General features: G+C 36.2%; 1 protein-coding gene across 10 annotated transcripts in view; it reads left to right on the forward strand.

The window, feature by feature from the left end:
• The window catches only part of FAM135A (family with sequence similarity 135 member A), a 57,602-nt gene that overhangs the window by 29,476 nt on the left and 11,790 nt on the right, over positions 1-16,336 (forward strand). For 9 of the 10 annotated variants that reach the window (XR_014028006.1, XR_014028007.1, XM_081339784.1 and 6 more), the window contains 6 exons: positions 1,795-1,872; positions 6,875-6,930; positions 7,894-8,049; positions 11,733-11,806; positions 12,621-12,775; positions 13,397-15,641. Coding sequence is in view for 8 of the 10 variants with exons in the window: in XM_081339784.1 (XP_081195910.1) it covers positions 1,795-1,872; positions 6,875-6,930; positions 7,894-8,049; positions 11,733-11,806; positions 12,621-12,775; positions 13,397-15,641 (2,764 nt within the window). In the remaining 2 variants the exon portion in view is untranslated. The remainder of the gene's footprint in view (positions 1-1,794; positions 1,873-6,874; positions 6,931-7,893; positions 8,050-11,732; positions 11,807-12,620; positions 12,776-13,396; positions 15,642-16,336) is intronic. The other variant, XM_081339789.1, reaches the window with a different exon arrangement.

The following is a 16,336-nucleotide window of genomic DNA, read 5'->3' on the forward strand; positions in this document are numbered from 1 at the left end:
CCATATAATAAATAAACATGTTATGCTGTTTTAACTAAGAAAATCTACTATTGCCACTTTAATGTGGAAAATGATCCAGCAATCCAAGGATCCAGATATGGTCAAAGAGACTATGCCTTTTCTTCTGGGTGAATTTATCAGATCATGCTCCTGGAAGAGTTAGCATTAGGGTTAGCACGAACAGAGTACTATATTTACAGCAGATTTATGCATAGGTGCACAGGCTGATCACAACAAATTAATAGTCTCCATAAACCTAGTTTTATATGAAATAGCATATAGATACAGCTCAAATCTATTAAATGTACATTAAGACTCCAGCAATTACCTGCAGATGCTTGAATCTGACATGGAAAAATATTTCAGAGAGAACATAACTATATTTGTCGATACCTTCTTTAAAAAGCCACACCCTTTCCTGGATTTACACTGCAGCCACCTCATCCCACAAAACTGTTTATCTTAGTTGAGAAATCAAGATTCAACCAAATCCTTATACTCTGTGGCCATCTACTTAACAAAGGCATGGCTTCTTTAAGGTGTCATTAAATGCAATAGCATGCACATATTTTCTCTGAAGCACTTTTTCCACAGAACATGCAAATACCTGCACATTCCTAGACTATAGGTTGTTGTCCTCATCTAAAATTTCATTAGAATATCAAAATATACCCCTGAATTAATACATGAATTGGGATGTAGCATTTGGTTTTGTTAGTAATAAAATCCTTGTATTCTGTAATAAATTGTTTCATATAGTCATATAGTTGTAAATATATTTATCTACTTTTATGAATTATTTAAGGAAAAATATCTAAATATTTTCCTTGAGATTAAAAATTATGTTTCCATAATAAGAGTAACCCACAAAAAAAAAGTATTTAAATGAACCCACTTTTTATCTGCAGGAATTGAACTCATGAGTTAGAGAATTACTGTTTTTTAAGTTTAAAATTGAAAAGAAGATTTTTGAATACATTGTTTTATTTTCTGACATTTTCTGTAGATAATATTCTATTTTGATTTTTAGGTTCATTTATTCAATATTTTAATTTGGCCTGTGCATATGAAAAAAAACTTGTTATGCCTAGGACATTTACTGGATTGTTGATGTGTACTAATATTACTAACAATGAACTTATAAAACGTATTGCTAAACATACTGAGTGCAAATCAAAGTTGCATGTATGTAAGTTTGGATGACATATTGGCTTACTTACCTGCAATGTGCATTCAGATTATAAACAGAAAAATGCAGTATTTTGAATTATTATCATAATATAATATAATGTAATGTACATCATGTTGTTGTACACCATCTAGAATTTTGATTCAAATGGGATTCTAGCAAAAAGAATCTGAAATCTTTGTTTTTTTTTAAATTGCCTTGCACTGTGTACTTTCTTTTTGCCTTCTGTTTTCTTATTTTTCTGATGTACATTTTTATTTTCATAATTGGCTTTTTTTCGTCTTACAAAAAGAGAGAAGTTTTGAATGAATCATGTTCCACTGTACTATATTTAAATAACAAAAATTGTCAGCATTTGCATAAACTTTCGTTAACAGATTAAACTCCAAACAAATTATAAGCCCAAAGCAGCCATAATGTACATCATCAACTCCAGATCTAGAAATCTACTAAATTCTATTCTTTAATTTTCTTATCTAATTTCACTAATTAGTAGGGAAATTATAAGCTTTCTTATTAACTTTAAAGCTAACAATAATAATAATAATAATAAGCACAAATGGAAGAGTGTAGTAACTAGTCGTGTGTACAATCCCTATAACTAGCCAAGTCCAGCATGCAGGTCCTTTATGAACGTCTTCTCAGAAGAAAATATCTACGAATCCAGGGAGACGCCTGTCTAGGTATGTTCTTTAAAAAGTGGGTTATACTTATAACCCATTAGGATTTATTATAGTAAAGTTATATTACTGTTTGTAAATAATATCTATTATTTCAGGTTTACAGAAGATCGAAGAGCCTTAAAGAGCAATTTAACCTCAGGGGCCAAGGCTTAATTACCATAATAAATACATTAAATTAAGGCTCTGTCCAGCTTTGTCTGAAGTTACAGTGTTGATGAAATGAGATAGTTTCACCGGAAGTTCAGTTTCTCCTTCCTATTTGTCCATCTGATAGCGTGCTTTGTAATAATTTTTGGCTCTACTTCCATGCACGAGATAAAATAATAATACAGGCTTATCTTATAAGTGCAAATATTCAGTGAGTTGAATTCAGATTCCCCATACATTAAATTCTGATCCCAATATGTTCTGGTAAAAAAAGGAAGGGTAGGAGGATTGGGAGATGATGCTCTCCTGAACAGAATATGGGGCGATACTAGAAATGTCAAGGGAAAAATAAAATTGGCAAATAGCCACTCCATCCCCTTTAGTAGGAGCCTCCATTGAATTGGAATGTCTTCTGTCAAAGCAAGACGGCAAAAGCATTTCTTTCATGAAAAAGATCCAGTTCAATATATTCTTTCGGATCTTATTTGGAATCCCATTGTTGCCTTTATATACAACGCATTTAAAAAGTATTCAGACCCTCTTCACTTTTATCAATTTTGTTATGCTGCAACCTGATTCTACAGTTGTTAAGAGTAATTTTTTCTTAATCTACACTCAGTAGCCCATAATGACAAAGTGAAAACAGAGTTTTAGAAATATCTGTATATTTTATTAAAAAGAAAAAAAACCCTGAAATATCACATTGGCATAAGTATTCAGACCCTTCACTCAGTACTTTGTGGAAGCACCTTTGGCAGCAATTACAGCCTCAAGCCTTTTTGGGTATGATGCGACAAGCTATACATGCCTGGATTAAGAGATTTGCTGCCATTCTTCCTCTCAAGTTAAGTCAGGTTGGATGACAGTGTCAGTGGACAGCCATTTTCAGGTCCCTCCAGAGATGTTCAATAGGGTTCAAGTCAGGGCTCTGGCTGGGCCACTCTAGGACATTCACAGAGTTGTCCCTAAGTCACTCCTGTATTGTCTTGGCTGTGTGTTTAAGATTGTTATCATGTTGGAAAGAGAACCTTCAGCCCAGCCTGAGGTCCTGAGCTCTGTGGAACAGGTTTTCATTGAGGATATCCCTGTACTTTGCTCCATTCATTTTCCCTCAATCCTGACCAGTCTCTCAGTATCTGCTGCTGAGAAACACCTTCTTCAACTCTGACTGGGTGGTGGGGAATGGTGCACTTTGGGATGAACACCCTTCTAATGGTGCAGGAGTATGAATGGATTTCCCGAAAAAAAATGCAAACTACAGGAACCATTTGCGCTTCAGTTTGAGATGCAGACAACACTCATCCCAATAGCCTCCACAGAGCACCTTTGGGACCCCCACAGCATGATGTTGCCACCACCATGCTTCAATGTTGGGATGATATTGGGCAGGTGATGAGCAGTGGCTGGTTTCCTCCTGACATAACATTTAGAATTGAGGCCAAACAGTTCAGTCTTGGTTTCATCAGACCAGAGAATCTTTATAATAGCATAGAATAACAGAGTTGGAAGGTCTTCTATTCCATCCCCCTGCTTAGGTTATTTTTTGGAAACTCCCAAGTGTGCTTTCAGATGTTTTGCACTGAAGAGAGGCTTCCATCTAGCCCAGGGGTAGGCAACATTGGCTCTTTTATGACTCGTGGACTTCAACTCCCAGAATTCTGGGAGTTGAAGTCCACGAGTCATAAAAGAACCAAGGTTGCCTACCCCTGATCTAGCCACTCTGCCATAAAGCCCAGATCAGTGGAGAGCTGCAGTGATGGCTGCATTTCCTTTGACCTCATGGCTTTTGCTCTGCTACAGTATGCATTGTCAGCTGTAAGGCCTTCTATAGATATGTGTGTGCCTTTCCAAATCATGTCCAATCAATTTAATTTACCACAGGTCAACTCCAATCAAGGTGTGTCCACAAAAATCAAGAAAAAGGGGGGGGGGGTACCTGAGTTAAATTTCAAGTGTTGTTGCAAAGGTTCTGAATACTTATGCCAACGTGATATTTCAGTTTATTTTCAGACATTTCTAAAATTATATTGTCATTATGGGGTGCTGAGTGTAGATTAATGAGAAAAAAATAAATCTCAACAACTGTATAATCATGCTGCAGCATAATAAAATTGATAACAGTGAAAGGGGTCTGAATACTTTCTGAATGCTCTGTATACTTACAATTTATTTTTAAAAATAACGGTTTTCTTGTTCATTTTGAGCTTCTTAGTTAGAAAGATAAAGGGAGAATATGTTCTCGATTGTCTTAAATTACAGAAGACCAAAATACATTTTAACTGAGTTGTAGTTAGTCTGCTTAGGAATATAATTGTACCTTAAAACACAATCCATTTTAAGTGGAAAAAGCACTGCATTTTTGGTATTTATTTCCCTTAAACTGGAATAATCACTGGGATGATATCCTAATTTGTCCATTAAACTGGCTCTAGCTGTTTAAAAAATAAAATAATTCTTCAGCAATTTCTTCAATTTGTATCATATGTTTTTAGCAACAGCATCTGGGGCAAACTAATGACATCAAAATGACAACGCATGCTCTGACACCACCATCCAAATGCCCTGATGACATACTTGCATCCTGACATCTTACATAAATCACATGCATTTGCATGTAGATGTCACACAGATTTCATTATCTTTCCCCATTCCTCTGCAGATGTTGGTGCTCCTTAGCCTTGTTGCCTGGAGGACTTCCTAATATTTTGATACCATCTCCTGTGACTCAATTGTTGTATCTTAAAGGAATTCACGTGCCTATTGAAGAAAACATGCAACTGTAAATTATTAATTCCACATGATTTGTCATATGGATTGTGGCCCTGTTGATTCATAGTTTAAAACGAGCCCATTCCTCCATATTTCACACATAATACATGCTCCATACTTTTGTCTTGAAATTATTACCTTAAAACATATGCTAATATATAGCATAATTTACTAGTGTAGAAAATACATACTATGCAAGGGGCTGTCTAACTTAATCAATGGCAACTTAACAATGGCTAAGGTGTTTGCCTAGAAACCAGGAAAGGCATGAAAGCCAGCTGGGTCATTTTGGGCCAGTCATGCTTTCTCAGGAGAAAATAGGAGGCTGTATTGTTAGGTATCTTTGCTGCCTTGAGTTAAATATAAGAAAGGTGGGATAAAAATCTAATAAGAACAAATAAAGCAACAGCTTAAGTGCACTTTTTCCAGTCTTCTTCGACAGACAGATGCACAACTAAACCCAGTGAAGAATCACCAGTACAACATTGTGTTGACTTGAACACAGTCTATGAAAAGCCTGACAGCAGCATAAATACACTTCTCAGGCTGTTGGTTGGAGACTTCTCTCCAATGTTTAGTTTAATGTTCATTTTTCTAATTGGCAATCTACCAGAAAGTGCACAACACATTACATTACAAACAGTAGCAACTTCCCCACAGCAAATAATTAAAAACAAAATTAAAGCTACTTATCATGTAGGCCGCAATATATGATGGCTCTGGCTCACACTAAATGACCCTTTATTCCCTCTTTTATCTCACTCAAGTCAATGTCAACAATGTAAACCTGCTCTTGTGTTTTGGCTAACACAGACTCTAATAAGCTTTATCACTTGGGGAAATTTACAGAAAACACAAGACAATTATGAGACATCAAAATATTTAAAACATTTTGTTCTGTGCTTGTGACAAAATTCTGGATTATGGGAAAATTTGGTCCAAGCTATGGATGGTAAAAGACTTGCTTCAAGTTCAGATCTTTCTGCCCATTCCTGGAACTTTCTAAAATGGGTCATCTTAATGCCAGTTATGCAATTTTAAAAGATGGTTGTGAGAATTTTTGGTTAGAAAAAGATGTAAATTATTCATTTGAAAACAAATACATCTACAGTATAATTAATCTGAAAGATGCCTTAGTAGATTTAAATTGAGGTCAGATATCTTTATCTGTGAGGCTAATCAATTATTTTTAAAAACTTAGCAATTAACTTTACCTATATGAAAACACTTTACAATTCCTGTATTTTATTTCACTTGATTCAGTCACTTAGGTGTCTTGATTTGTGAGTACAACAACTTGCAACCAGAAATCTGGTCTCAATTGTGATCATAAGTCAAGGACCCCCTGTAAGTGATTTGTATTCTGAATAAATTTAATTTAATAGCTTCTGTCTTGAGTTACATGAACAGAATGGGCTCCAGTAGAGACAATTGCTGGCCAAAGTGGAGCAAACATTTTTGCCAATTCCTTCTGTCAAACTACTGCCTGTATAGTTTTAGGCAGTCGTCTTAAGGGAGAAAGAACAAATTTTCAGTAAAAAAAAAAAGAGAGAAAGAGAATCCCAGCCTACTCCTTTATTATATCAAGGGCATATGATGAATGAAATTCCAAAATAAAGTTTGTTAACCTTTTCCATTAGACTCCATGTATATTCCTTATTCTCCAATCCAGTTTTGGACATTTTTAAAATACAACTCCATTTAGATTTTCAGTACACATTCTTCCAAACTTGTTTTTCTAGTGATAATTTTTATGAGCTCATGATAATCAAATGTCAACATTTCATCTTAATGCATTGTACAGTGTTGCCTTTTAAAATATATAATCAAAAGAGGTCTAAAGGAAAAATCTATATTACCATATGTGTTTAATATTTTAAAACCATAATTATGAATGAAACTATTGCAGGAAGAAGGGTCACTTTAGGAATTACTAAATTTCATATGATATTTGTAATGTTTTAAAACTGTCAAGATAAATTCCTTGTTTTTTATATCTGTGATGCATTCAATTGTGGCTTAGCTTGTATTTTAAATATTATTTAGAACTTAGGAATATTAATTTTACATATACTGGTCTTTTCAGAGAACGTAGATGTAGATGTAGAAGCACGCCTTTTGGAACTCTGTGAAGAAATAAAGGTATTGTCCACCAATCAGCATATGTCCAGCTTCCCAAACCCACTGATAACTAGGAAGAAGAAGGTGTTCAAAACAGATATCAGCAACACTGGGGGAAAAGGAAAATGCAAATGTTAAAAGTAAAAATACAACATTATTAATGCAATTAAGCTGACTTTGTAATAATGCCGCTTGGGGTGTGTGTGAAAGCCCTAATAAGCAGGCATATACATAGAATGAAGGCTACTGCTAAGCTTGTAAGCCGCCCTGAGTCTTCGGAGAAGGGCGGGATATAAATGGAATTAAAATTTTTTTTTTTTACAAACCTAGTTAATCATCACTGATAGGGTATTCAGAGAAGCACAAAATTTACCAAAGAAAACACTTAAAATTATTAAAAGTATAGAGAACTCTTTTTTTTTTGAAAAAAGATAATATATTCATGACTTACTAATTTAAGAAGAAAGATAATGGTATACAATTAACAACTTCTACCAATTGTAGGAGCGACACATAGAAGAGAGAATGGAAAATGTCTTATGTGCTGGGGAGGTAGCTTGTTTAGCTGTGTACAGATGATGTGGTAATCATAAGCTCTAAAAGGGGATTCAGAAAGTTATCAGAGATTATTAGGCTTTATTGCTAAGTGGAAATGTAAATTCAAAGTCAGTGTTCATTGGAATCCATGAGCAACAGTGTAGAGAGAGGTTTATTGTCTCCTTGCCCATTCTCTTGAATTTCAGAAGTTTCATCTGATTAGTCACTATTGAAAATGAATTTCTAGATGCAGTCTTTCACAGATGGTTCTTAATGTAGAAATTATTAGAGATGTTGAAAGTACATATTGTAATTCAAACAAAGAGAAGTTAATTATATTTTTAAAAAGTTTCAGTGTGGGCACTTGGGAAAAATAATCTTATAAGTTTTCAGATATTAGCCATTCTGCTTCTAGGATTATAGGCTTGTTGGTTTCTATTGGTGCAGAAAATGGAAAATCCTGATGAACTGGCAGAACTTATAAACATGAATCTTGCACAGCTGTGTTCTCTCTTGATGGCTTTATGGGGACAATTTCTGGAATCTGTTAATTTCCAAGAAGATGTCATTGCACTATTATCACAAGAACATCATATAATGCGTGTATGTATTTATCTTTTGTGTTACAATTCATAAAAGTAAAATCATGTTTTAGCTCTGTTCTATTAAAGCTGAATGTTAAAATATATCGGTTCAGCTCTTTAAACTGTTATCTCCTTAAGTTTATAAATTACTTTCTAAAATGTTAAAATTATTAACAGTGGATTAAAGCTACTAAAATTGTGTAAAGCTACTATTTAACTTTATAAATATCTAATATATTGATAATAGTGATAATTAATTCTTAACCACTAAGTTTTCTGGCTAACTAAAATTAAAAAACATAAACCTTAGAAAATACCATGAGCTTCTCATTGCAAAATTTAGGCTTAAACTGAAGAAAGTAGGGAAAAGCACTAGGCCACTCAGGTATGAACTAAATCATATCCCTGATGAATATACAGTAGAGGTGACAAACAGATTTAAGGAATTAGATCTGATAGACAGAGTGCCTGAACTATGGACGGAGGTTCACAGCATTGTATAAGAAGTAGCAACTAAAACCATCCCAAAGAAAAAGAAATGCAGGAAAGCAAAATGGCTGTCTGAAGAAGCTTTGCAAATAGCTGAGAAAAGAAGGGAAGCAAAAGGCAAGGGAGAAAAAGAAAGATACACCCAATTGAATACAAAAATCCAGAGTATAGCTAGAAGAGATAAGAATGCCTTCTTAAATGAACAGTGCAAAGAAATAGAAGAAAACAATAGAATAGGGAGGACCAGAGATCTCTTCAAGAAAATTGGAGAGATGAAGGGAACATATCATGCAAAAATGGGCATGATAAAGGACCAAAATGGCAGGGACCTAACAGAGGCAGAAGAGATTAAGAAGAGGTGGCAAAATTACACAGAAGAACTATACAAGAATGAGCTTAATGTCCCTGATAACCACAATGAGGTGGTCACTGACCTTGAGCCAGACATCCTAGAATGTGAAGTAAAGTGAAGTGGGCCTTAGGAAAGCTGAACAACAACAAAGCTAGTGGAGGTGACAGTATTCCAGCTGAGCTATTCAAAATCTTAAAAGACGATGCAGTAAAAGTGCTACACTCAATTTGCCAGCAAATTTGGAAAACTCAACAGTGGCCACAGGATTGGAAAAGATGAGTTTACATTCCAATTCCAAAGAAAGGCAGTGCCAAAGAATGTTCAAATTATCGCACCATTGCACTCATTTCACATGCTAGTAAAGTTATGCTTAAAATCCTACAAGCTAGACTCCAGCAGTATGTGGATCGAGAACTACCAGAAGTACAGGCAGGATTTCAAAGAGGCAGAGGAACTAGAGATCAAATTGCCAACATACGCTGGATCATGGAGAAAGCTAGGAGTTCCAGAAAAACATCTACTTCTGCTTCATTGACTATGCTAAAGCCTTTGATTGTGCGGATCACAACAAACTCTGGCAAGTTCTTAAAGAGATGGGAGTACCAGACCATCTTATTTGTCTCTTGAGAAACCTATATGCAGGTCAAGAAGCAACAGTAAGAACTAGACAGAGAATTGCTGATTGGTTCAAAATTGGGAAAGGAGTCCGGCAAGGCTGTATACTGTCTCCCTGCCTATTTAACTTATATGCAGAGCTCATGAGAAAGGCAGGGCTAGGTGAATCAAAAATTGGAATTAAGATTGCTGGGAGAAATATCAACAACCTGAGATATGCAGATGATACCACTCAAATGGCAGAACGTGATGAGGAACTAAAGAGCCTATTGTTGTGGTTGAAGGAGAGTGCAAAAGTTGGGTTGAATCTAAACATTAAGAAAACCAAGATCATGACATCCGGCCCTCTCAATTCCTGGCAAATAGATGGGGAAGAAATGGAGGTAGTGACAAATTGTATTTTCGTGGGCTCCAAGATCACTGCAGATGGAGACTGCAGCCAAGAAATTAAAAGACGCTTGCTCCTGGTGAGGAAACCCATGGCAAATCTAGACTAAAAAGCAGAGACATCACCCTGTCAACAAAAGTGCGTATAGTCAAGGCCATGGTCTTCCCAGTTGCAATGTATGGCTGTGAAAGTTGGATCATAAGAGGCTGAGCGCCAAAGAATTGAGGCCTTTGAACTATGGTGCTAGAGAAGACTCCTGCGAGTCCCTTGGACTGCAAGGCGATCAGACCGGTCAGTCCTAAAGGAGATCAACCCTGACTGCTCTTTAGAAGGCCAGATCCTGAAGTTGAAACTCAAATACTTTGGCCACCTAATGAGAAGGAAGGACTCCCTGGAGAAGAACCTAATGCTGGGAAAGATTGAGGGCAAGAGAAGAACGGGATGACAGAGAATGAGGTGGCTAGATGGAGTCATTGAAGCAGTAGGCATGAGCTTAAATGGGCTCCAGAAGATGGTAGAGGACAGGAAGGCCTGGAGGAACGTTGTCCATGGGGTCGCGATGGGTCGGACATGACTTCGCAGCTAACAATAGCTAACAAATGCATCTATAATCTGAATAATATTGGAACTAAGTATTGATCAAGTTAAATTAGATGCTTTAACGTTCTTTCAGTTATCCTACAGATCTTTTAAATTTGTAGATCTTGATTCAATATAAATGAATTCTAATGGCATCTGAGTCAGCTACTTTGACTAAGCAGTGAATTGCACTATAAAGTTCTTGCACATTATATAAATAATTAAATTTCAACTGCTACGAAAGGAGACAGGATAAGAAGCAGTTGAGGTAGACTAAACATGTACTTACAGGATAATGGAATAGCTAAATTAATATGGTACAGGGACTAAATTAATATGGTACAGGGAAATATAAGCTGAACGTCAATAAATAAATCAATTTCAGCTGCATAAAAGTCCTGTGGAAGAGTTTGTATTTCTTATATGTGGATATTTATGATGTTTGGAAATGTACTGAGGAATCCTAGGATGTTGAATTTAGATGACTAAGAACAATGGATAATATTTTGTTAAATAAAACTATGAATAAACTTTTTCAGACTGGAGACATTGAGTAGAATGTGTAGCCTTTAAATGTATTATTATTGCCCTTTGAATGCTTCCCCATTACATATATCTCAGGTTGACATAAAGAAAAAAGCTAACAGCCAAGTAGTGCTTATTGTTTTAAAAATCCCTATAGGTTTATACATAAATAATACTATATTGCACTAAGGCAGACATGTCAAACACAAGGCACAGGGGCCGAATCCGGACCGCGAAGTGGTTTCATGTGGCCCGCGAAGCCATGCTGGAAACAGTGAGGGAACAGCCCCCACTGCTTTGGCCCTGGCCCAGAGACCCTCCTTCTGCCAGAGACCCTCAGATCTGTCCCACTCCTGCCCAGGCCCCCATAGGCACCCTTGATGCGAACGATGTAGAGCTGGCCATGCCCACCCAGTAGGCCATACGCACTCTGGCCACGCCCACCCAGTAGGCCATGCCCACCCGGCCCCTTGAGGGCAACCGCAATGCTGATGCGGCCCTCAATGAAATTGAGTTTGACACCCCTGCACTAAGGTGTTACCTCATAAACTGTTCAGATTGAAAAAGCTTATTTTAGTTCAAAGGATTGCTACAAAGCTTGATCTGTGTTATTTCAGTACTCTCTAAATATGATTTTTTTAAAAAAAAAAATATTAAACACCATTGTTTTAAAATGATGATATAAGTACACTTTGTGTATTTTGTTTAGGAGAAATAAAGCAAATTCAAAGCATATTATTTTAAAACATTTTAGGTACGCAGATTTTCTGAAGCTTTTTTTTGTTTTGAACATCCTCGGGAGGCAGCCCTTGCATATCAAGAGCTTTAGTAAGTAACTTTAAAAAGAAATGATTAAATCAGAATTCATAAACCTCTTGTCTTTATGTTCTGTATTGATGTAAATTAATTGTGTAATATATAAAATAGTATAACATATTCTGTAATGTGTATTTTCAGTCTTCTTATATTAGCGGCTTTTATTAAGTGCTACAGTATCTTACATTATTGGAGTCTTCTGGGAACAGTTGTGGGAACCAGTTCTTTGGGTCCAGTTCCCCTTTCTTCCTATCATGCCCTGCTCCTGATGTATGGAAATTCTTCCAGATTCAGGGATAGGGAGTAAACGGATAGAAAATAAGGCCAATCTACTTTCACTCTTTTCCTGTCTTGGAACTCTCCATTGGATCAAATAGCCTCCCCTGGAGAAAAAAGCAACTAAATTTAGTAGATTCTGAGTAATAATATCAAGCATCATTCTCAGTCAGTGATGTAATGAGAGATTGTTAGGATCCATTTCTCAAGTCTCTCCTTGGATAAGTGGCAAAATAAAATATGTGGTTCACGGTATCTTAAGCTGTGAGTTCAAAAAGTGTACCCAGCAAGAAATACATGAATGACCTTGTGCTTAACTGCTGCCACATCTGTTGGTGAGGCAGATAGATTCCCTTCATAAAATGTAATGCAGTTCTGTTGAATATGATTTTCCTAAGTAATGCAACACATTTGCAAAATACTGGATTTGGATTTGGATTTTGAGTGTTCCCGATTTAATGAAATACACGAATACAGTTACATTTTAATTGCACTATAAGTTACATGTTCACTTTTTGTGACAACTTTTAACATAAATGGTATCTTTCAGTGCCCAGAGTTACCTTCAGATGTGTACTGCAATAAAAAGCACTTCCTTCTGTAGTTCTCTCCCACCTCTCCCAATTGAATGCAGTGAATTAGATGGAGATCTGAATTCCTTACCCATAATCTTTGAAGATCGGTATCTAGATTCTGTCACTGAAGGTAATTCAGAAATGTTGGATATAACTTTGCTGGAATTAAATAAAATTTTGACTTTTTATCTGGCAAGATTCTTAATTGAAAGCAAGGATTGAATACGTTTTATAAATTGAAACTAAGCAAGACCAGAATAAGCTAATTCAACTGATTTTTTTTTCATATAAAGGCACTGTGTGTGTGTGTGTGTGTGTGTGTGTGTGTGTGTGTGTGTGTGTAGCATTGCAGGGAGAAGATAGGCATCTATAATCTTAATTGGCATTTGAAAATGTCACATGCCACACAACGTTTCCATTGCTTTGTTTTATATAACCTGATATCAGAGAATTTGCTGAAGATCTATACTTCCAAAGTACCTTATATATTTTATGTTCAAAGAATCCTGGGTTCATTCCATTGCATCTAGATTAAATCAGAAAAGCTTTCTACTTTTGGTTAGATAGTATATTCTAATATGACAATGAAGTCATAAGCAGTCTGACTTTATCTTAAAGGTACCTGATCTTGAAAGAATTGCTTCTTTAATATATATTTGAAATCTTTACAATAATACAGTAAAATGTATTGCTATTAGTTTCATGAGCTTATTCTAATTTTTTTTTAAATATTTTATCTTTTAATAAAAAGATGTGGATGTTCCCTGGCTAACTCTTCAGCCGAAGTCTGATTCCAAGAAACCAGATAAACAAGATACTGAAGAAAATTTCACAACTACGTTTTTGAGTCCAGAGTTGAAAAATAAGCATTTGATTGTCTCAGAAAGTGAAAAGCAGTTTACAAAGTCTACAAAAGGAAAATGTGAAGATATAAACAAGTCCAAAGTTAAGGTTACCAAATTAATGAAAACAATTAAACCTGAAAATCCAAAAAAAGTAGTAAAACAAAATTCTAAAGATTCTGTTATCCTAGTAGGCTATAAATGTTTGAAAACAGCAGCACCAGAGGACATTGTCAAATGTTTTGAAGGAACATCTTCATGCAGCCAGAAAGAAGGACTGGATGTTGCTGCTGGTGAATATGTTTGTGATGCAAGAACCTCCCCACAACAAGTTGGTCAAAAAGAATTTAAAGTTGAACAAAAAATGACTAAACTAGAAAGGAATGAGGAAAGCCTGCTTGCTTCTGTCACCTCTCCCTGTGCAAATTCAGTCAGTTTGGGTAAATTTTCCGTCTCGCCCACTGCAATTGAAGATAGTCCTGTGGAGAGCAGCTTGACATCCAGAACTGTTGGTGACAATTATATTAGTGCCTCCGGAGTTACAAAAATAGAAGTGAAACCATACTGTAGGAAATCACATGGAGGAGATAAAGTATTTGTTCGAATTGGATCACAGGCAGAAGATTTACCAGAGAAAGCATTAGCAGAACTTACATTTGAAGGTTCAGAATCGGAAAAGAGATCTAAATCAGAAGAGGAACTAACGCTTGAAAGGAAAGTTTTGCAAGAAACAGACTTCCAACATGCTGAGGATTCCTTGGCCAGGGTTACAACTAATCAATCGACAAAAGAAATTCCCACTACAATTTTAAGTGGAGAGACTCTTAAATTGCCCGATGTTAATAATACTTATACATCATCTAGGTTCTCAGATTCTGGAGTAGAAAGTGAGCCAAGTTCTTTTGCAATGCACCCAAGTGCAGATACAGCTTTTGAAACTCCTCAAGGCCAAAGCACCTGCAACAGTGAAAAAGCATTTCCTCAACTTGTGCAAAAACCAGATGTCATTATTAAAACTCTGATGGAAAGTCACTGTACTGAGAGCACAAGTGCAGTTAGTGAAATACAGTCTTCTCTGACATCTATAAACTCTCTCCCTTCTGATGATGATCTTTCTCCTGAGGAAAATTCAAAGATATCTGTTTTGCACGAATGCCAGTTAAGGGACAGCAAAACTGTATTAGACCTGGGAGCAATGGATTTGACAAAATGTGATGATACCGATGAGCCTGACATTTTGCCACCTCACTGCATAACCTATTTTGAACAATCCGATAATGAAACTACATGTTTGCCTTCCTTGATCTCAAAAATCAAGGATCCTCAACTGCTAGTTTGTGATGAAGATATGCCTACAGCTATGAACACTCACAGCCCACAATTTAATTTAGACAATACGTTTAAAGATTCCCAAAGATTAGAGAAAGACCTTTACACTGTAGAAAAATCAGATGAAATTCCTTCGGGAGTTGTTTATCTGGGAAACTCCTGTGTTGTTTCAGGTTCCGTAAGTTCCTGTGCTGATAGTGTGAGACAGACAAGTGAAAGGAATATTGATGAAATGTTAGAGCAGAAAGAAGTGATTGATAAGTTATTAATTACAAAAAATCAAAATCTTACAGACTTGAATGTCCCCTTGTCGGAAGGTAGTACTGATACACTAAAGCAAGGACTTGTTGAAAACTACTTTGGCTATCAGAATAGTACAGAGATTTCCAATGTACACTCTATGGACAGCCGCAATCTTGTTAGCCCTCAAAGAGGAACTTTATGTTCTGCTTCCCCACAGGAGGAGGAAGAGGAGGATCAAGATCAAAGCATGGTGGAAAATGGTTATTTTGAGGAAGCAGAAGATGGTCTTTTGTACAAAACTGAAAATGACTGTCTTGAGAACTTTGATCTAACAAGTGAAAGAGATTTAAGAATAGAAAGTTTGTCTAATGAACTTTTGGGAAATGAGACAAATACAGCTCCATTGTACAAGCCAGATAGTTTGATTTTTCCTCCACTCTTGAAAGGATACCCAAGTAGCAATTTATGGTCGACACAGGACAAATCCAGTTCTTTTTCCAAGCAGTCCAGTAACACATCCTGTAGTAGTGCAATCTTATCTGTTCCCTGGTATGAATATTCTCCCAAATCACAAATGCTAGCGTAAGTGGATGTTTTATTATTTGTTTTGATGTCCTAAAGTTGATGCTTTGATTTTGATTTGTAAGATTCCATGAACCTGAATGGAGTTGATGACATATATACTTATTTACTCACTCAGTCAATGCTTTAAAAAAAATGGACCAGAAGAGATTTTAAAAAGATGCAATTTTTTGAGTTGTAATTCAGAAATAGAAATAGCATATTGTTTCTGTTTGTTGCTATTTTCTTTATTTTGCTTGGTCAGGAATTAGGATTATTTCTTTATTAAAATAGTAAGCATTTTCCCATTTGTTCACAAGGACTATGACTGATGCACCCTACCTATAACAACTGGGAAAGCAGAATTTATCTACAGTTTACCAGTTTGGTGGATAGAACTAGAATATGCTAAAATCACAAACTTAAGCATTTCCTAGACCAGGGGTCAGCAGCCTGAAACAGTGAAAGAGCCACTCGGAACCGGTTCCCTCACAAAAGGAAAAACTGGGAGCCGCAAAAAATGTGTGCACATGCGCGTACATGCGCACATGTGCAGAACAGGGTTTGACTGAAGAGTGGAGCCAAGGCGAGATATGCACCTACCCTGCATATTTGAATTGATTGGTTGAACTTTTTTAGTCCCACTTTTTTTTTTTGGACTGCACATGGCAGAGGACTGGGAGCCGTAGGAGACGGCTGAAAGAGCCGCATGCGGC

The sequence above is a fragment of the Vipera berus genome, assembly GCF_964194415.1.
Source record: "Vipera berus genome assembly, chromosome: 1".
NCBI classification, from domain to species: Eukaryota; Metazoa; Chordata; class Lepidosauria; order Squamata; family Viperidae; genus Vipera; species Vipera berus.